Raw genomic sequence first — 21,732 nt, 5'->3', positions numbered from 1 at the left:
ATCTCAGGGACTGTTGGATCTCCTCCACTAGAGAACGATCATTCAGTTCATTCAGACAGTGGAACAGATTGATGCTCTTCTCTGCAGACTGATTCTCACTGATCTTCTTCTTGATGTACTGAGCTGTTTCCTTATCAACATGTGAGCTACTTCCTGTCTGTGACAGCAGGCCTCGTAGGAGAGTCTGATTGGTCCGCTGTGAAAGACCCAGGAGGAAGCGGAGGAACAAGTCCAGGTGTCCATTTGGACTCTGTAAGGCCTTGTCCACAGCTGTCTGATGGAGATGTTTTAAAGATTTATGTTGTTTTACTGCAGAATCCTGAACTGTTGCATGCTGATCATCCAGCAGATTGACTCCAGAGTTGATAAAGGTCAGATGGACATGAAGAGCAGCCAGAAACTCCTGAACACTCAGATGGATGAAGCAGAACACCTTGTCCTGGTACAGCCCTCTCTCCTCTTTAAAGACCTGTGTGAACACTCCTGAGTACACTGAGGCTGCTCTGATATCGATGCCACACTCTGTCAGGTCTGATTCATAGAAGATCAGGTTTCCTTTCTGCAGCTGATCAAAAGCCAGTTTTCCCAGAGACTCAATCGTCTTCCTGCTCTCTGGACTCCAGTGTGGATCTGTCTCAGCTCCTCCATCATACTTGACCTTCTTCACTTTGGACTGAACCACCAGGAAGTGGATGTACATCTCAGTCAGGGTCTTGGGCAGCTCTCCTCCCTCTCTGGTCTTCAGCACATCCTCCAGAACTGTAGCAGTGATCCAGCAGAAGACTGGGATGTGGCACATGATGTGGAGGCTTCGTGATGTCTTGATGTGCGAGATGATCCTGCTGGCCTGCTCCTCATCTCTGAATCTCTTCCTGAAGTACTCCTCCTTCTGTGGGTCAGTGAATCCTCTGACCTCTGTCACCATGCCAACACACTGAGGAGGGATCTGATTGGCTGCTGCAGGTCGTGTGGTTATCCAGAGGCGAGCAGAGGGAAGCAGTTTCCCCCTGATGAGGTTTATCAGCAGCACATCCACTGAGGTGGGCTCTGTAACATCAGCCAGGATCTCAGTGTTGTGGAAGTCCAGAGGAAGTCGACACTCATCCAGACCATCAAAGATGAACACAACCTGGAAGTCTTCAAAGCTGCAGATTCCTGCTTCTTTGGTTTCAGTGAAGAAGTGATGAACAAGTTCCACCAAGCTGAACTTTTCCTCTTTCAGCACATTCAGCTCTCTGAAAGTGAATGCAAACATGAACTGGATGTCCTGGTTGGCTTTGTCTTCAGCCCAGTCCAGAGTGAACTTCTGTGTTAAGACTGTTTTCCCAATGCCAGCCACTCCCTTTGTCAGCACTGTTCTGATTGGTTCAGCTCTTCCAGGTGAGCCTTTAAAGATGTCTTCTTGTCTGATTGTTGTTTCTGGTCTGTCTGGTTTCCTGGATGCTGTTTCAATCTGTCTGACCTCATGTTCCTCATTGACCTCTGCAGCCGCTCCCTCTGTGATGTAGAGCTCTGTGTAGATCTGATTCAGGAGGGTTGGGTTTCCTGCTTTAGGAATCCCCTCAAACACACACTGGAACTTCTTCTTCAGGTTAGATTTAAGTTTAAATTGGCACTTTGCAGCACGAGTTCCTAAATGAATAAAAAAAAGGTTATAATTGGTTAGAACATCTATTCTGTTGTCTCTTTATTTAAAATCTGTCAGGATTATCTCAGCTCCCTGTAATTCATTTACTCTGTCTGAAACCTACAATACCTATTCCTACTCATTCAGTTTTTGGCTTCACTGTCGTCATTTCACCCTAGTTTTGTGTAGCATGCCTGACCAACTGATATATAAACACCCACCAGTAATATATATATATATATATATATATATATATATATATATATATATATATATATATATATATATATATACACACACACACACACAAGCTCAAAAAAAATATAGGAAACACTTAAACAACACGATATAACTCCAAGTAAATCAAACTTTTGTGAAATCAAACTGTCCACTTAGGAAGCAACACTGATTAACATTCAATTTCACATGCTGTTGTGCAAATGGAATAGACAACAGGTGGAAATTATTGGCAATTAGCAAGACACACTAAATAAAGGAGTGGTTCTGCAGGTGGGTACTGCAGACCACTTCTCAGTACCTATGCTTTCTGGCTGATGTTTTGGTCACTTTTGACTGTTGGTGGTGCTTTCACACTTGTGGTAGCATGAGACGGACTCTACAACCCACACAAGTGGCTCAGGTAGTGCAGCTCATCCAGGATGACACATCAATGCGAGCTGTGGCAAGAAGGTTTGCTGTGTCTTGTCAGCGTAGTGTCCAGAGGCTGGAGGCTACCAGGAGACAGGCCAGTACACCAGGAGACATGGAGGAGGCCGTAGGAGGGCAACAACCCAGCAGCAGGACCGCTACCTCCGCCTTTGTGCAAGGAGGAACAGGAGGAGCACTGCCAGAGCCCTGCAAAATGACCTCCAGCAGGCCACAAATGTGCATGTGTCTGCACAAACGGTTAGAAACCGACTCCATGAGGATGGTATGAGGGCCTGACGTCCACAGATGGGGGTTGTGCTCACAGCCCAACACCGTGCAGGATGCTTGGCATTTGCCAGAGAACACCAGGATTGGCAAATTCGCCACTGGCGCCCTGTGCTCTTCACAGATGAAAGCAGGTTCACACTGAGCACATGTGACAGACGTGACAGAGTCTGGAGATGACGTGGAGAGCGATCTGCTGCCTGCAACATCCTTCAGCATGACCAGTTTGGCAGTGGGTCAGTAATGGTGTTGGGTGGCATTTCTTTGGAGGGCTGCACAGCCCTCCATGTGCTCGCCAGAGGTAGCATGACTGCCATAGGTACCGAGATGAGATCCTCAGACTCCTTGTGAGACCATATGCTGGTGCGGTTGGCCCTGGGTTCCTTCTAATGCAGGACAATGCTAGACCTCATGTGGCTGGAATGTGTCAGCAGTTCCTGCAAGATGAAGGCATTGAAGCTATGGACTGGCCCGCCCGTTCCCCAGACCTGAATCCGATTGAGCACATCTGGGACATCATGTCTCGCTCCATCCACCAATGTTACGTTGCACCACAGACTGTCCAGGAGTTGGTGGATGCTTTAGTCCAGGTCTTGGAGGAGATCCCTCAGGAGACCATCCGCCACCTCATCAGGAGCATGCCCAGGTGTTGTAGGGAGGTCATACAGGCACGTGGAGGCAAAACACAATACTGAGCCTCATTTTGACTTGTTCTAAGGACATTACATCAAAGTTGGATCAGCCTGTAGTGTTTTTCCACTTTAATTTTTTGTGTGACTCTAAATCCAGGCCTCCATTGGTTAATAAATTTGATTTCCATTGATGCTTTTTGTGTGATTTTGTTGTCAGCACATTCAACTTTGTACAGAACAAAGTATTCAATGAGAATATTTCATTCATTCAGATCTAGGATGTGTTATTTGAGTGTTCCCTTTATTTTTTTGAGCAGTATATATATATATATATATATATATATATATATATATATACCACCTGCCCCTACGGGCCATCTTTTTGCCCTCCAAGCTCAGGTCCTCTACCAGAGGCCTGGGAGCTTGAGGTTCCTGATGTTGCCATCACTTGGTATTGCAACATCACTACGACCTTCTTCCTTTGTTTGTCCACCACTACGATGTCCGGTTGGTTAGCCATCACAAGTTTGTCTGTATCTGGAAGTTCCACAGGATCTGAGCTTGGTCATTCTCGACCACCCTTGGGGGCATGTCCCATTTCAACCTTGGGACTTTCAGGTCATACTTGGCACAGATGTTCCTGTATACTAAGTCAGCCACTTGGTTTTGGCGTTCCATGTATGCCCTGCCTGCTAGCATCTTGCACCCTGCTGTTATGTGCTGGATTGTCTCAGGGGCATCTCTGCACAGCCTGCACCTGGGGTCTTGCCTGGTGTACTAGACCCCAGCCTCTGTCGATCTTGTGCTCAGAGCTTTTTCCTGTCCTGACATGATTAGTGCCTCTGTGCTGTCTGTCAGTCAAGCTTTGTCCAGCCATTGGTAGGATTTTTCTGTTAGCCACTTCTTCGATCTGCCGGTGTTACATGCCGTACAGAGGTCTGTCCTTCCATGATGGTTCCTTTTCTTCCTCCTCTTCTTTGTCTGGTTTCTGCTGCCTGAGGTACTCACTAAGTACATGATCCTTTGTGGCCATCTTCCTGATGTATTCATGGTTCTTCGTTGTTTCGTCTAGGATAGTGGTTCTGATAGTGTCCTTGGCCACCTTCCTTTCACTTAGCGTACAGTCTCAGAGTGTTGGATTTGGGGTGAAACCCTCCATGCATGGTAAGGAGCTTTCTTGTCTTGATGTCAGTGGCTTCTAGCTTCTCCTTTGGCCAGCTTATTATCCCAGCAGAGTATCTGACAACTGGCAGGGTGTAGGTGTTGATAGCCCGGATCTTGTTCTTCAAATTCAGCTGACTCCTTATGACTTGCGTTACTCTCTGTAGGTACTTGGAGGTTGCAGTTTTCCTAGCGGCCTCTTCATGGTTCCCATTTGCCTGTGGGATTCCAAGGTACTTGTAGCTGTCCTCAATGTCTGCATTGTTGCCTTCTGGTAGTGCAATCCCCTGAGTTCTGACTGCTTTTCCTCTCTTAATTACCATCCGACTACACTTCTCCAGTCCGAATGACATTCCGAAATCATTGCTGTAGATGCTGGTGGTGTGGATCAGTGAATTAATATTTCATTCACTCGGGGTATACAGCTTGATGTCATCCATGTAGAGGAGGTGGCTGATGTTTGCTCCATTCTGTAGTCGGTATCTGTAGCCAGTCTTATCAATGATCTGGCTGAGCGGATTCAGGCCTATGCAGAACAGCAGTGGGGACAGAGCATCTCCTTGGTAAATCCTGGACTTGATGGTGACTTATGCGATGGGCTTCAAGTTGGTCTCTAGTGCTGTTCTCCACATTCCCATTGAGTTCTTGATGAAGGCTCTGAGGGTCCTGTTGATCTTGTACAGCTCTAGGCATTCCAGGACCCATGTGTGCAGTATCAAGTCATAGGCTTTCTTGTAGTCAATACAGGCGGTGCACAGGTTGGTCAGTCAGGTCTTGCAGGCTCGAGTGACTGCTCTGTCTACCAGTAGCTCGTGTTTTGCTTCCCTGGTATCTCTGCCAATTCCTTTCTGGGCTCCGCTCATGTATTGAGCCATGTGCCTACTCATCTTAGCTACTATGATGCCTGACAGGAGTTTCCATGTTGTACTGAGGCAGGTTATGGGCCGGTAGTTGGATGCGACTGGTCCCTTCTGGGGATCAGGACCGTCCGGCATTCAGTCAGCCATTCTGGGTGTGTCTTAGCCTGTAGCAGCTGGTTCATTTGTGCTGCCAGGTGCTTGTGGTGTGCAGGTAGCTTCTTAAGCCAGTAGGTGTGTATCATGTCAGGGCCTGGTGCTGTCCAGCTCTTCATGTGTGAGACTCTTTCCTGGATGTTCGCCACTGTGATGGTTACTGGATCCTGTTCAGGGAGGTCACTGTGCTCTGCTCTTAGATCCACTAGCCACTGGGCTGAGGTGTTATGTGATGCATCTTTCTCCCATATGCTCTTCCAGTATTGCTCCATCTCCAGCCTTGGTGGGGGTGCTGTTCTCATAATGTTCCTCTGCCACTGAGAGTATACCTTGGATGGTTCGGTGGATAACATCTGGTTTATTCTCCTGGCTTCTATTTCCCTCTTCCCTCTTCAGGCGGTTAGCCAAGGCCTAAGGCCTCAGGCCTCAGATATGGACAGCCTGTTGTACTTCTTAGGCACCGCTTTCTTCATTACACCTTTCTGAAACTCTGAGAGCTGGTTAACTTCTCTCCATGCTGCTTTGATCTTAGCCTCTAGTTGTCTCTTCCATGGATAGTACTGCTCCCTATTGCTGTTCATCTTATAGCCAAGTATCTACCGCGGAATATGAGTGAGAGATAAAGGACTGTATTGACTGACTACAAGAAAGCCTATGACTTGATGCCTAGAGCTATACAAAATCAACAGGATCCTAAGAGCCTTCATTAAGAACTTAGTGGGAATGTGGAGAACAGCACTAGAGGCCAACTTCAAGCCAACTGCACAAGTCACCATCAAGTGCAGGATTTACCAAGGAGATGCTCTTTCCCCTCTGCTGTTTTGCATTGGCCGGTCAGACTGGAGAAGTGTAGTCGGATGGTAACAAAGAGAGGAAAGGTAGTCAGAACTGAGGGGATTACACTACCAGAAGGCAACATTTCAGACATTGAAGACAGCTACAAGTACCTTAGAATCCCATAGGCAAATGGGAACCATGAAGAGGCCGCTAGGAAAGCTGCAACTTTCAAATACCTGCAGAGAGTAAGGCAAGTCCTGAAGAGTCAGCTGAATGGGAAGAACAAGATCTGGACAATCAACACCTACACCCTGCCAGTTGTCAAATACTCTGCTGGGATAATAAGCTGGCCAAAGGAAGAAGCTAGAAGCCACTGACATCAAGACAAGAAAGCTCCTTACCATGCATGAATTAGTGAGTGTCAGAACCACTGTCCTAGATGAAATAATGAAAAACCATGAGTACATCAGGAAGATGGCCACAAAGGATCATATGCCTCAGGCCTCAGGCAGCAAAAATCCGAAAATGAAGAGGAGCTAGAAGGAGCATCTAAGATACTGCACAGGACTCTCAAGCTCCCAGGTCTCTCTCGTAGAGGACCTGAGCTTGGAGGACAAAGACCACCCGTAGGGCAAGTGGGGAATTTCTATTTTTACATCTCTGTTCTGCACCTGGATTTTGTTTTAATCCTGGCACACACGATTTCTATTTCAGTACAGACAGATCCATAGATCTAACAGTGGTTCTTAGACTGTTGGGCATAGAAACACTGCAAGTGGGTTGTGGAGAATCATGGGAAAATACTGTGTGAAACTAAATTGAATAACTAAAAAAGGGGTCATCAACTACATTTGTCCAAGGGCCTGAATTTTTCTCTGCAGACAGTGTGAGGGCCGGATGCTCTCGTAAAGTAAAATCAAATTTGTATCCCAAGTAATCTATTGTATCCGAAGTAACATATTATCATTAGATACATCAATTTTCCTTTCAAATTTATACTATTTTTAATGTGATGTGCAAGTCTTGCACTTACATGTTCTTCTTAAGTATGTTGATGGTTGTTATGGAGACAAAGCAATTGTGTGCAGCACATATATATTAATTTACCTACTTTTTAATAAATAATATTTTTTTTGAGGCAAAACCAGCAAAATCTTCAGTCTATCCTCTGCCCAGTGTGGATGAAGGCAAAAGGCATAAATATCAGACTATGATAAAAAGATTTCAACATAGATTCACACAGTACAACCGCAATGTCACAAAATGGCAGCACATTCATTTTAACAATAACAGAATAGTAGATACTAGGCCGCAGGGTTCGTGACAACCGAGGGACAGATGCATACAAGGGGTGTTCCTCAGTGTAGCCAGAAAATACTTGAAGTCACATGGTCCAATCTTGCATTCTGATTGGTTCTGGGGACATGGAGGCATTTATGGGCAATGGGAAATGGTGTTTGATGGCTTTTGATAATCCAGACTAGTCAGAGAGGGGTATTTAATGGGTTATGACGCGACATGATTGATTGGTGTATAGTACCTGGGGCAGTACTATTCAGGGAGCTTGATGGAAAGGTCTGGCGGGCCAGATGTGGCCCATGGGCCGCCAGTTGACATTCCCTGAACTAGAATCTGATGATCTTATTATGTTGATCTTTACCTCAATAAAATTCAATTAGGATCTTTTTTGTTGTTACCAATTGATAAAACTGTGGATTGTAAAGGACAAGTTATTTCAGCTTTGGAAACATCCTACAAAAAGTTAAAGTTGTCTCCATTTCCTCTTTCATGTTAAAGCTGTTAAAATCCTCTTACTGCTGTGCAAACTCTCAGCCAGCTTCTCCTGCTTCATCCTTCTCAGGAAGTGCAGTGTGATCTTCAGAAATGACTCTCTGCTGCTCCTCTGCTCTTCATCCTCAGCCTTCATCACCTCCTTATCCTCCCTCTGACACTCTAACCATTCTGGATAATCTGAAATCACGACCTTCTGCATCTTCCTCAGCTCATTCTTTAAAAAACTGAAAAGGTTGTCCTCCAGCATCTAGAATAGGGACATATGTAGAGTTTACGTTCAGTTTAATTCAGTTTCGTGTATTAACAGTCAGGACATTATTAGAACAGTGTATTTAAAGCTGAATCAGGCCAAATATTTTGTACAACCTGCGTACAGCTTTATTTTTCACCAAATGGATCTAATAATCATCTCATTGATTCTGTTACATGTTTTATCTGATGTGATATTAAAGTGTTCTCACCGTAAATATGGAGTCCAGATCAGTTTGATGCTGAGGTGCAGACTGACTGACTGAACGTTGCTGGTTCACACTGCAAAAACGTTCAACATGTACAGTGTGTTAAAGGTTTTGCATTCTATCCTGGCAGAAACACAATGTAATAGAAATGCTGTTCTTGTTGTTGGAAGAGGAAACACAATCAACAGTTTAGATTCTCACCCTTTATCAGCAGACTGCTGTGTATCTTGGAAGGTAATTGGCTGAATCATAGATCGGTCACTCTTCAGTGACACACAGTTAGATGCAGGAGATTTTGGTCTTTGCTTATTGATGCTGACAGGAAAAAATAAAGAACAGCAGGTAAGAAATAATTCAATAGACTTCAATAGACTATTTGTTTTATAGACTGATTTTAAAATGTATTAAGTTATTCATGGCTCAGAGTGGGATTTGGTGTGTGGGAGAATTCTACCCACCAGTGCCCCAAATAGAAATGTAAACTTAACCAGATTTTTCCTCTCAGTCGCTCAGATGACCCCCCCTCCCTGAGCCTGGTTCTGATGGAGGTTTCTTCCTGTTAAAGGGAGTTTTTCCTTCCCACTGTCACCAAGTGCTGCTCAAAGGGGGTTGTCTGATTATTGAGGTTTCTCTGTATTATTGTAGGGTCTTTATGAATGAAGGCACTATAAATAAAACTGAATTGAACTGGAAAATTTTCTTTATTTATAGCAGAGCGACTGAATGGAGAGTCGTGTCATCTCTGTTCACTCTAATAGACCTTTTTTTTTTTTTTTTTACAATAATCGCAGATAACAGAATTTCACATGGTGGAGGATTCAATATGAGCAGCACAGAAGTTTGAGATTCACTGTTAAAAGTATGAAGATGTTTATAAAACTAGAATGTATGTTATCAGCACACATAAATCAAATTTAGTTTTGTATTAAAACCTGGTCGTAGATTATTCACCAACTGGCAGATTTTAGAAATGTTGACAGATGACAGGATCAGATAGCAAACACAGAATACTAACCAGGAACAACTAAATAATTGTAAATGATTTTATCTTAATGATATTTCATCTATAATTAGGAAATCAGAAAATAGACTTCCAAAACTATATTCAAAATTCAGTCTGAGACTTAACTGGCTCAGACTGAAGCAATGCTTCATGTACAGCCTATGTTCTTATCATTATTGATGCCCTACTTTCAAAGTAGGAAAAAAAAGACAACAAAAAATAAATAACAAATAAATTCACTTCAATTCAATTTCATTTATATAGCACCAGATCACAACAGACACTTCAAGGCACCTGAATTATTAAATCATTTACTAACAGGGACTTGGAAGAGAGAGACCTAATGTTTAATAATCCACATTTAATTGTTTTATTTTTTGGTGCAGTTGATGAAGCTGTATTATTTATTGTTTTTGAATTTTTATGCTTAAATAGCTTTTTGCTGATTTTAGCTTTGGTTTTTGGTGGTCTGGGAGCAGGCACCGACTCTATGGGGATGGGGTTTTGGGGGGATGGCAGGAGGAGAGAAGCGGCAGAGAGGCGTGTAAGACTGCAGCTCTGCTTCCTGGTCTCAACCCTGGGTAGTCAGGTTTTAGGAGGGTTAATAAATTTGGCCAGATTTCTAGAAATGAGAGCTGCTCCATCCAAAGTGGGATGGATGCCGTCTCTCCTAGCAAGACCAGGTTTTCTGTGACATTAAAACCAGGTCCCCTCCGGTGCCACATGTGATACAGATCCTGGTTGGTGGGGAGCAGTTGTTAATGTGGGTCACAATGATCAGGACTGTTGTTCTAGCACTCACTGACTCATCAAATTTAGCACAAAAAGTACGCTAATTTGTGTTTGGTGGATAATTTCTTTGTTGTAATAATGCTTCTTAAATCTTACACTGTTGGAAAGCCTGTTTATGTCCCTTAAATGGAGCCACATTTGTTAAGAAAATGAAGAGTACTGCATTTGACTGATCTGGATAGGGCCTGTGCCATATAGCAACTTCTAGCTGGTGTTCTGCAACACCAAGTTGCAGTATTATTTGGAGTGAGCTCTAGTACCATCTCCAAATTGAAGGCCAAGTTCCATATAACAGGCAGATGTCAGAGACAGGCGGCAAAGTGGGCATCCCAAGAAGTCCGTTTCCTCATCCTGTCAGCACCCAGGAAACACAGCCAATCTCTGGTCTCACAGGGCTGCCAGGAGCCCTGCATTATTGCCTTTCATGGTCAGGCCTGTTTGCACTGGTGTCAGCAACATGTGTACTGGAACCACAACATGTGGAGGAAAGTTATGTTCAGCGAGGAGTCCAGATTCTGCCTACACCAGTTGGATCATAGTGTGGAGAAGACACAGAGAACTCTATACTGACTGCTGCACCAATAGGGTAACAGCTTTTGGTGTAGGCAGTGTGACGGTGTGGGGTGGCATCTCCCTCAATGGAAAAACAAGGCTGATCATCATTGGAGGCAATCTCAATTCAGAGCGATATCAAGATGAGATTCTGCAACCAGCAGCAATCCATGTCTCCACAGTCTGGGACCAAACTGTCCTCCAAAATGACCACGCTCACCCCCACAGTTTATCAGAGACTACCTCCAGGATTTGGAAGTGGAGAGGATGGGACGGCCTGCCTGCAGTCCTGACCTCAACCCCACTGAACACTGTGGGATCAGCTGTTGGTGCCAGAGTGACCAACACAACCACACTGGCTGACTGATGACAGATGCTGGTTGAAGAATGTGATGCCATTCCACAGCAGTGTGTGACCGAGCTGGTGACCAGCACGAGGAGGACGGGCCAGGCTGCTGTGGCTGTGTGTGGTTCTTCCACGTGCTGCTGAGGCTCCTGCTTCTGCAGCATGTGGAAGAACCACACTCATTTATTCGAGCCATTCTGGAGAATGACCGTTCCCCTTCACAGTTCGTAATTGGCAGAGTCAAGAACAGTCGAAGTGCGATGTAAAGACTTGGAAAAGTGGACTGCAAATCCAAATTTACCACGGTCTTTAGCATTGTATTTGGGCATCTTTGTTCTTTTGGAATGAATGATTTGAATTGAACAAGTTCATCTGCCAGGCTCATGGTTAGATCAGTGGGATATGCTGCAGCAAGTGCTTCGGCCCTTGAAGTGAGCTCACTGATTGACATATTATCAGGCATGAAAAGAACATGAAAAAGATTGGTCAAGTGTGTGTATGCAGTTAACTGATGGTCAAGACAGGACACAAGCTTGTCAATTAGAACATTGAACGTTTCAATTCGAAACTTTTCTTTTCCACCTAATTTAACATCTGGCTCTGCACTTTCATCAGCCATATGTTTGCGCTTCTTTGTGCGCTGGAGATCATGTCTGTAGTCTTGGGAGACTGAATCAGTAACACTTAAGGCTGATCTTTCAAAATGGGCAAAATTGTCTCTCTGTGCTGCCACAAAATCACAAAGAGAACTGAGAAGCTGTGTTGCCGTATTTATGTTGATGTTAGGCTTCTGTAACTGCAGGCTTGTGGCTTGGAACCGCTGCAGTATTGTATCCCAAAAGTATGCCATGACAGCTATCTCTAGGGTGTCCAGCTTGCCACAAAGTGCAGAGGCCTCACTTCTAGTGTCACGTTTCTCCTGTGGATCTTTGGAAATATTGTTCAGTGAATCTCTCAGTTGTGCATAATATTTCCACAGAGCATTTGTTGATTCAGCTCTTGCACTCCAGCGAGTGCCTGACAAGGACTTCAGTGTGAGTTTCACATTTGTATTTCTGAAAACCTTTCCCCACCTGTGTGTTGAAGAGGCACAAAATGTGTACAAAGATTGCAGGAAGTCAAAGAAACGCCCAGCTTCTGGGCTACTGTCAACAGCACTGACACCAACTAAATTCAATGAATGCGCAGCACAGGGGACATAACAAATCAATGGGTTTATGCGTTTCAGATGAGATTGAACTCCATTGTACTTTCCTGACATATTACTTGCATTGTCGTAAGACTGGCCACGACAGTTACTTATGTCTAGGCCCAGGTTCTCCACCATTGCAACAACACACTCAGCCAAATTGCTCCCGCTATGATTCTCAATAGGCTCGAAACCCAGAAACCGCTCAACAACGTCTCCCCCAGCTTCAACAAATCTGAAAATAAAAGTGAGTTGGTCCACATGTGCAAGATCGGGAGTGGAGTCAACGATAACAGAAAAGTATTTGGTCTCTTTTATCTCACTGATAATCGCTTCCTTTGTTCTTTCTCCCATTAAGTGGATAAATTCCCCACAGATTGTGGATGAGAGATAGGACACAGAGCCTTTGCCCTTGCCTCCAAACCTTTGGAGATGGTCAGCTAGAAAAGGGTCAAATTTGGCCAACAGTTCGATAATGCCTAAGAAATTACCATTGTGAGGTGATCCAAACTGCTCGTCATCTCCCCTGAACGCAAGGCCCCTCTCTCCCAAAAACTGAATTACAGCAACAACTCTTCTCAAAACGTCCCGCCAGTATTGCCTTTCTGCATCAATTCTTCCTGTGTCTTTGGAACGACTGTGTAATGCTAACATGCAAGCCCTATGCTCCTCATTCCTCTCATGCTCACCGATACGCTCAGAATGTTTCCAATCAGAAAACCCATTGACAAATGCATTGCACTTACTTGAGAACAGTTTGCAAGCAAAACAATAAATGCAACCAGAGGAAGGTGAGTAAAGGAGCCACTGCCTTTCCACAGACTGACCATTAGGTAGACAGCATTTGACTAAGGAATTTGTGAAACTCCTAGTGCCACCCCCCATGGTCATATCTCTAATTGAGGCAGGGTACTTTTCACTCCGATTTTGAAAAGCAACTGCTCCTCTACTAACCAGAATCGACTTAGCCTGTTCAGTAATGGCATTTGCCCACAAAGCAGGGTCATTAACGGTTTCACACCAGGAGTTTGAGGTCCTAGCTGCTAATGGGATACTGGTCTCAGTGTACTCCTCCTGGTCTGACAGTGAGTCTGCTGTTGTAAGAGTACACGAGTCTGGAATGGCTGTGGTATTTGAGCATGAAGCAGAAGATCCATGACTGGAGATGGTGTCCCCAGCTTCTGGGTGGAAACTGAGCTCTGTGTGTGGCCCTGAAGCCTGAGCCTGAGAGGCCAGGTCTACACCGGATTGGATCTGTGTGGGCTCCGGCATGATCAAATCAGTGGTGCTCTCTACACTGCTGCAACTCGGACCACTGATGACATTATCAACATTGGTATCAACATTGGAATCCTTTGGCTTATCAAAAAACCCAGAAATCGAAGGCACATTTTTTAAGAAGTCAGCCTGTTTTGCCTCTCTGTTTTTTTTGGCTCTTCGCTTTGAAGCGCCACTTTTTTGTTTGCAATCCATAGGCCTACTATTAATGACAGTTGCAAAAAAAAACAAAAAAAAAAACAAGACAAACAAAAAACCAAGTCGCCACTGGCTCTGTGAAAAGTCACTTGATGACAACACGATATATGATTAAGGGCAGAAGCTAGATAAAGGTAATATCTCAACCGTGTAAGACTTCCTAAGACAGAACAGAATATGATGAAATGATTAAAATGGGAAAAAGTTGCTTATCAGCTTTTTAGTTATTAAAGATGGCCAAAAGTTGCAGTGTGAAGCTTAAAGGCAGAAAGTAGCTGTTGTTTACATATCAAAACTAATAGGCAATGTCGCTAAATTCACTAAATGAAGTTGCCAGAGAATGGCCAAATACAATACAACACTCCTTAACCCCTTAACTGGCAGCAAAAAAATCACCTGACAAAAACTACATAACGCCTTCTGGTCATTATTGGCTCTGAACAACCCATTTCATAGCCTATTAATCGGCTGCGTCTGGTCCGCGGGCCGAATGAAGTGCATTTATATGGCAGGCTAGACCCGCCCATTTTGACTGACACCTCATTCGGCCAATCATGTTAAGAAATGGGTTTCCCAGAGCCAATAATACTCAGAGGGCGTCACGTAGCTTTGTCAGGTGATTTGGTGCAGCCAGTTACATGATTGGCCGAATGACGTGTCAATAAAAATGGGAGGGTCTAGCCTGCCATATAAAAGGGACTACAAACGGCCCGTCACCGGGCCCTTGCCAGTTAAGGGGCTACAGTTCGGAAGGTGTTATATTTAAACACGAAATACACTAGCCTTTTAAGGTAGGCTTTTAACCTTTAAAGGTGTAATGTGATATGCGTATAACCAGAAACCATGGATGAACTGTGAGGTACGCTCCATGCTGCATGCCCGCTCATCTGCATTTGCCTCTGGTGACACGGAGGGCTACAGAAAGACCAGATATGACCTACGTAGATCCATCAGGGAAGCCAAGAGGCAGTACAGACTGAAGCTGGAGGGATATTACAAACACTCTGATTCCCGACGCATGTGGCAGGGCTTGCAACACATCACTGACTTTCAGCAGAGGAACAGCAGGATCACAGCCTGCAACAACGCCCCACCAGATGAGTTGAACCAGTTCTATGCTCGCTTTGACACCCTCCACTCCATCCAACGTAGAGAGATTCTACTACCGGAGGCAACACAGAGCTCTTCACCCACTGTAACATCGACTGAGGTGTGCAAGGCCCTGAGGAGGACCAACCCCCGAAAAGCACCTGGCCCCGACAACATCCCTGGCCGTGCTCTGAGGGTCTGCTCTTCAGAGCTGGCCGAGGTTTTTACAGATATTTTTAATTTGTCCCTCTCCCAATCATCTGTGCCCACATGCTTCAAGTCCACCACTATAGTGCCCCTCCCCAAGAAAACCAACACAACCTCTTTGAATGACTATCGTCCCATTGCACTCACTTCACTTGTAATGAAGTGCTTTGAGAGGATGGTCATGTCCCATATTAAAGGATCCATTCCGGACACATTAGATCCCCTGCAATTTGCATACCGTCAGAACCGTTCAACTGATGATGCTGTTAATGCAGCCATCCATACAGCCCTCTCACACCTTGAAAATAAGGACACTTATGTTCGAATGCTGTTTATAGACTACAGTTCAGCTTTCAACACCGTCATCCCAAGCAGGCTGGTTGAAAAGCTGTTCACCCTCGGAATACCACCCTCCCTCTGCCGCTGGGTCTTGGACTTCCTTACAGACAGACCTCAGGCAGTCAGAGTTGGTACCAGGACATCAGAAACAAAGACAGTGAGCACTGGGACCCCACAAGGCTGTGTGCTCAGTCCTCTCCTGTACACCCTCTTCACCTACGACTGCATCCCCTCCCAAAGCAACACCTCCATCGTCAAGTTTGATAAGATAAGATAGTGTTTATTTGTCACATGCACAGTTATACACAGTACAATGCACAGTGAAATGTATTTTGTACCTGCAACCTAATAAACACACACATATAAATAAGAAGAATAAAAATAAAAAAAAAAGTAATTCACACTATACACTATACTCTATATACTATACACTATACACACTTTTTAAATTATAATATTTACACTGTGCAATAATGGTCCAGTTAGGGCTCAGAGTTGAGCAGACGGATGGCTTGTGGGTAAAAACTCTTCTTCAACCTTTCAGTCTTAGCCCTCAGGCAGCGGTAACGCCGGCCTGATGGGAGCAGGGAGAAGAGAGAGTGTCCAGGGTGGCTGGGCTGTTTTAGGATCTTCATGGCCCTCAGCCTGCACTGCTTGGTGTAAATGTCCTGCAGGTTGGGGAGGGTGGTTCTGATGGTCCGTTCAGCTGAACAAACCACCCTTTTTAGGGCCATGAAGTCCTGCTTGGTGCAGTTTCCCATCCAGGTGGTGATGCTCCCACGCATGATGCTCTCGATGGTGCAGGTGTAAAAGTTCCTGAGCACCTTGAGTGGGAGCTTGAAGTCTCTCAGCCGCCTGAGGAGGTAGAGACGCTGTCTGGCCTTCTTCACAGTGATGTTAATGTGATGAGTCCAGGACAGGTCCTGTGAGATGGTCACTCCCAGGTATTTGAAGGTGTCCACTCTTTCCACCTCAGCACCACTGATGACAAGTGGGTGGTAGTCCCTCTGCTGCTTCCTGCTGAAGTCCACAATCAGTTCCTTCGTTTTGCTGACGTTGAGCAGGAGGTGGTTCTCCTGGCACCAGTTCTCCAGGCGGGAGACCTCTCTCCTGTAGGCTGTCTCCTCATTGTGAGAGATTAGTCCCACAACAGCAGTGTCGTCAGCAAACTTGATGATGACGTTGGACTCTGACGTGGCCTCGCAGTCATGGGTGTACAGTGAGTACAGCAGAGGGCTGAGCACACAGCCTTGGGGGGATCCAGTGTTGAGGGTGAGGGAGGATGAGGTGAGGTGACCCACTCGTACCACCTGTGGTCTGCTGGTCAGGAAGCTGTGAACCCACCTGCACAGGGATGGGCCCAGGCCCAGGTCCAGCAGCTTAGAGACCAGCCTGGAGGGAACTATGGTGTTGAATGCTGAGTTGTAATCTACAAACAGCACTCTCACATAGTTCCCCTTACCAGTGTCTATGTGTGAAAGGGTCTTGTGGAGGAGGAAGGATATGGCGTCGTCTGTGGATCTGTCTGGCCGGTATGCAAACTGTAGTGGGTCGAGGGTGGTGGGCAGTGAGGAGGTGATGAATGTCTTGATGAGTCTCTCAAAACACTTCATTTGCTGACGACACCACCGTCATTGGGCTGATTACTGGGGGAGAGGAAGCAGCTTACAGGGAAGAGGTGGCCCAGCTGGTGTCCTGGTGCCAGGAAAATAATCTCTCCTTAAATACAGAGAAGACTAAGGAGATGATTATTGACCCGAGGAAGAGAAGAGACCAGCATGCTCCATTATTCATCAACGGGACTCAGGTGGAGAGAGTGAAGACCTTCAAATTCCTTGGCACCCACATCAGTGAAGACCTCACTTGGACCTACAACACAGCACAGACTGTCAAGAAAGCTCAGCAGAGACTCTTCTTCTTAAGGAAACTGAGGAAATTCGGATTATCCCCCAAGCTCCTCAGCAACTTTTACAGATGCACTGTGGTAAGCATCCTGACAAACTCCATCACAGTGTGGTATGGAAACTGCACCAGTCAGGACAGGAAGGCTCTCCAGCGTGTCATCAAAACAGCACAATTCATCTGTGGAGCTGCCTTCCCATCACTACAGGACACTTATAATACCCGGGTAATAAAGAGGGCACACAACATCATCAAGGACCGTACCCACCCACAGCACACACTGTTCACACTCCTGCCGTCTGGCAGACGTTACAGGAGTGTAAAAGCAAGAACAACCAGACTAAAAAACAGTTTCTATCCACAGGCCATCAGGCTACTGAACCACTGACTGATTACCAAACTGTGATTACCTGCCTTTCTTTCATCTGTATATATCTGTATATATTGCACTTGCTTTATTATTTATTTATTTTTATTTTCTACTTTTACTTTCCTAATATACTAGTTCTTAAATTTTATTTTAACTCAGTTGCTTATTTCAATTGTTTGTAAAGCAGTCGCAAGTAAGAATTTCATTGCTCAGCATAACCACAGTGTTTTGCGGTGTACATGACAATAAACTTCTTGAATCTTGAATCTTGAATCTATAATGTGATATAGTATAATGTGATATAGTACACAATAATAAAATATAAATGTATACAAGCCTTTAAAAAGGCTGTTGAATATTAAACTACATATGATGATATAGTATGATATAATATAATACAATATAATATAAATGTATACAAGCCTTTAAAAAGGCTGTTGAATATTAAACTATACGTATAATGATATAGTATAGCTTAATATAATATGATACAAATGAATGCAAGCCTTTAAAAAGGCTGTTGATTATTACAACTAAACAAGTGATGTTGCACAGGTTGAATGCAAAGCAATTTGTCAAGCAGTAAGCCAAGGTCAAGTTCTGAGTGAACAGAAGTGATGCAGGGGGTTATATATATAGAGACAGAGCCAAAGTCTCCGCCCCTTCTTTCAGTCCACTACTTGTGGCCAATTCAGCGACTTTTGATGGTCCCTGGCGACTAAAAATGTCGTGTAGCGCCTTTGGCAACTTTTTGGTCAGCTGATGACTCAACTCATCTTTTCAGTGGCATTGTCCGTTGATTCTCGCTATCCCGACATGCCGCTATTCCGACAACTAATGTAATAAATATTTGCCTTTACTGACGGTTAGGGTTAGGAATAGTTTTAGGGTAAGGCATATGCCTTTATTGACGGTTAAGGTTAGGAATAGTTTTGGGTTAGGCACATTTAATTAAACAGTGTGTCAGTAATAAACAAAACCAAAACATACCGCTATGCCGACAATAGAAATCAATGGCAATAGCGACATGCACCCGGCATAGTCATTGTTTTTCAGCATAAATGTAACTCTGTGCTGCTATCAGAAGTGTTTCTCATGGTGAAATAGTGCTGCAAATTAGCTCTAATCTTTAAAAATTGCTAGCATTGCCCTTTTGCATTATGAACGCAGCCATGCATGCACGTTTTCTAGAGATGAGCGTTGTGTATGACGCTTTGCCGTCATATGTCACGTCATGACGTCATCTGGCGATTTTTCAGAGAGCCAATAGTGACTTTCTGTGATTTCCACAGGAAAATCCATATTGGACATCCAAATTTGTTCATATGGACATATGCAAGCGAAATCTGCAAAGTTGAGAGGTACAAAACCTTGTGTTCTTAAGGTGAATATCTACTGGTGTATTACTCTCCCCGAAGAGAACTAATAGGTTATAATGACAAGTGAATCACCATGTCATTTTGTGTGCAAACAATATTGTGCAGGAGCGAAATCACTTCCCACAGAATATAGATACAAGTTCTGCTAGCTCTCTACTGGGGCCAGCGTTAGGCCCAGGATATGCGGTGGTCACAAAGCGACAGTGTTGCTAGGTCTAGTAACTTGTGCGCATCTCTAGCGATAAAAGAAACCATCTATTGACTTTGGCGATTTTATGGCGAATCTGGCTGCTCGTCTTTAAAGTGACAAAAATCATTGTTCTCAACATAACTGTAGCTTTGCGCCGCTGTCAGAAGCATTTCTAACGGTGAATCAGTGCTGCAGATTAGCTCTGATCTGTAAAAATCCGCTAGCACTGTCTTCTTCTACTACAGACATAACCGTCCCCACACGTTTTCTAGAGATTGGCATTGCGTGCATGGTGCTGTGACATCATACGTAATGTCATGATGTCATCTGGTGACTTTAAGCGACTTTTCAGAGAGCCAATTGCGACTTTCTGTGATTTTTAGCAGGACTGAGTCCACTGGAAAATCCATATTGGTTTTTCTCTTACAATGGCTGCCGTTCCTCATGGCCCAGGGATCCTCTGGTTGTCGTCCCCCATGCCCCAGGGGCCCTCTGGTTGCCATACATCATGGCTCAGGGGCCCTCTGGTTGCCATATTCTGTGGCCCAGGGGCCCTCTGGTTTACGTACTGCATGGCCCAGGGACCATCTTGTTGCCATATCCTGTAGCCCAGGGGCCCTTTGATTGCTGTCCCCCTAGGCGCTCTAGTCGCCGTACCGCATAGCCCAGGGGCCCTTTGATTGCCGTTTCCTGTGGCCCAGGGGCCCTATGGTTGCCATATCCCGTGGCTCAGGGGCCCTTTGATAGCCGTCCCCCGTGGCCCAGGGGCCCTCTGATTGCCGTCCCCCGTGGCCCAGGGGCCCTCTGGTTGCCATATCCCGTGGTTCAGGGGCCCTTTGCCATCCCCCGTGGCCCAGGGGCCCTCTGATTGCCATCCTCCGTGGCCTAGGGGCCCTCTGGTTGCTGTCACTCCCCCCAGCCCATTTCAGTTAACCCTTATAGACTAAAGAAGTACAACTAAAGAAGATCCTAGAATAGAGGGCTCTATCGCAATCAGCATCGACATCGGTATCTGGATTGTTGTTGGGCCCCCCCTGGGCCCCCTGGATCCATGGGCCCCGGGGCGCCAGCCCCACTCGCCCGGTCGGTAATACGGCCCTGTGTCCACATCAAATGTCAAATACAGGTGCACCATTCGGTTTAGTCATTGGAACCTTAGTCAGATTAGAGAACGTGAGTATCAGAGTGTTTTTTGTTAAGTCTATATTGATTAGGTGAACCAAAGTGATCTTTTGGACTTCCTTATTCTTTTCGTATGGATTTGGACGCCAGGGTCCTGTATAGGCCCAGACCTCAGACCACTCTGAACAAAAACTGGGACACCCAAACTGCTTACAGGGTCATATGTCCCTTGCGCACCGATTATCCACAGAGGGGATCCCACACAGGTAGGCATCGTATCCTCTCCAGCCAGACGGGTTTCCCTGGCAATCAATGACTGAGCACAAATCAAACACCCAAGCGACTTCAGTATTGTACGTGTAATTTAGCTCTATTCCTCCAAAATGGAGCAGACAAACATCCTTTGGTGTCTTTGGTGAGTGGGAGTCCCTGATTGGTTGGCTATTTCGGGTACTTTTCTGCAAAATTTCACAGAGTAGAATGGGTAATACAAATATTACAGTTATACAGGCAGTTACAACAATACTTTTCCACTGTAGCGCATGAATGATTATTCTCACAAAATAACTAAATGCAAAGCAACCTATCTAGCTTGTAATGCTTAAATGTTGATTAAATCTGGGATTAGATGAAATGAAAATAAAAAGGAAAATATAAAAAATAACTCCCCTCTCCTTTTTTCTCAGTCTAGATGGTTGGCAATTCTCTCCCCGTGTCAGTAAGAAACCTTCCATACCAGTCCATACCATCAGTCCTCCTGTTGAGATGCTGCTCCTTTTACCTGACTCTGGACGTCTCCTAGAGTCCTGTTTGGTTCTGCAGCAGGAGCACAACTACTCCAGTAGAACCAAGTGTCCCCTTTACCTTTCAGTCTTAAGGCACACGTAGTTTGTTCAATCACCTGGAACGGTCCTCTCCACCTTGGCTCCTATCACTTTCGCTTGAAGGCTCTCACCCACTCTGCAGTGTGTGGTGTGGCCTCCTCCGTTGAATCTGCTGGATGGATCTGTTTGGAGAAACCTGAGGTAAGACTCATTAGTTGATCATAGTAGGGTTTGTGTTTTAGAGACAGCGCCATTTCTGATGAGACTGCTCCAGCACTCGGCCCTGGAAATTGCAAACCATGAGTTAGTTCATAGGGAGTGAATCCGGTACCTCAAGTCACCTCACTTCTGTTTGTGCACATACTTTTGCCAATTTGTCTTTTAAAGTGCGATTCATTCTCTCCACTTTGCCTTGAGACTGAGGATGGTAAACACTCCCAAAAGCATGTTTCAAGCCTAAAGCTTTTTCCACTTGCTGCAAGTCTTTATTTTTGAAATGTGTGCCATTATCAGACTTAATTCTTTTTGGAAACCCATGTCTTGGGATGTACTCATTG

General features: G+C 45.0%; 1 protein-coding gene across 1 annotated transcript in view; it reads right to left on the bottom strand.

Annotated features, from left to right (window-relative positions):
- LOC115774843 (NLR family CARD domain-containing protein 3-like) overlaps positions 1-21,732 on the bottom strand; it is a 99,048-nt gene that overhangs the window by 3,597 nt on the left and 73,719 nt on the right. The window contains exon 9 of the mRNA XM_030722289.1: positions 7,684-7,694. Coding sequence (XP_030578149.1) covers positions 7,684-7,694 — 11 coding nt within the window. The remainder of the gene's footprint in view (positions 1-7,683; positions 7,695-21,732) is intronic.

Source organism: Archocentrus centrarchus, chromosome 24 (assembly GCF_007364275.1).
Source record: "Archocentrus centrarchus isolate MPI-CPG fArcCen1 chromosome 24, fArcCen1, whole genome shotgun sequence".
NCBI classification, from domain to species: domain Eukaryota; kingdom Metazoa; phylum Chordata; class Actinopteri; order Cichliformes; family Cichlidae; genus Archocentrus; species Archocentrus centrarchus.
This window is presented reverse-complemented; position numbering and strand designations above follow the sequence as displayed.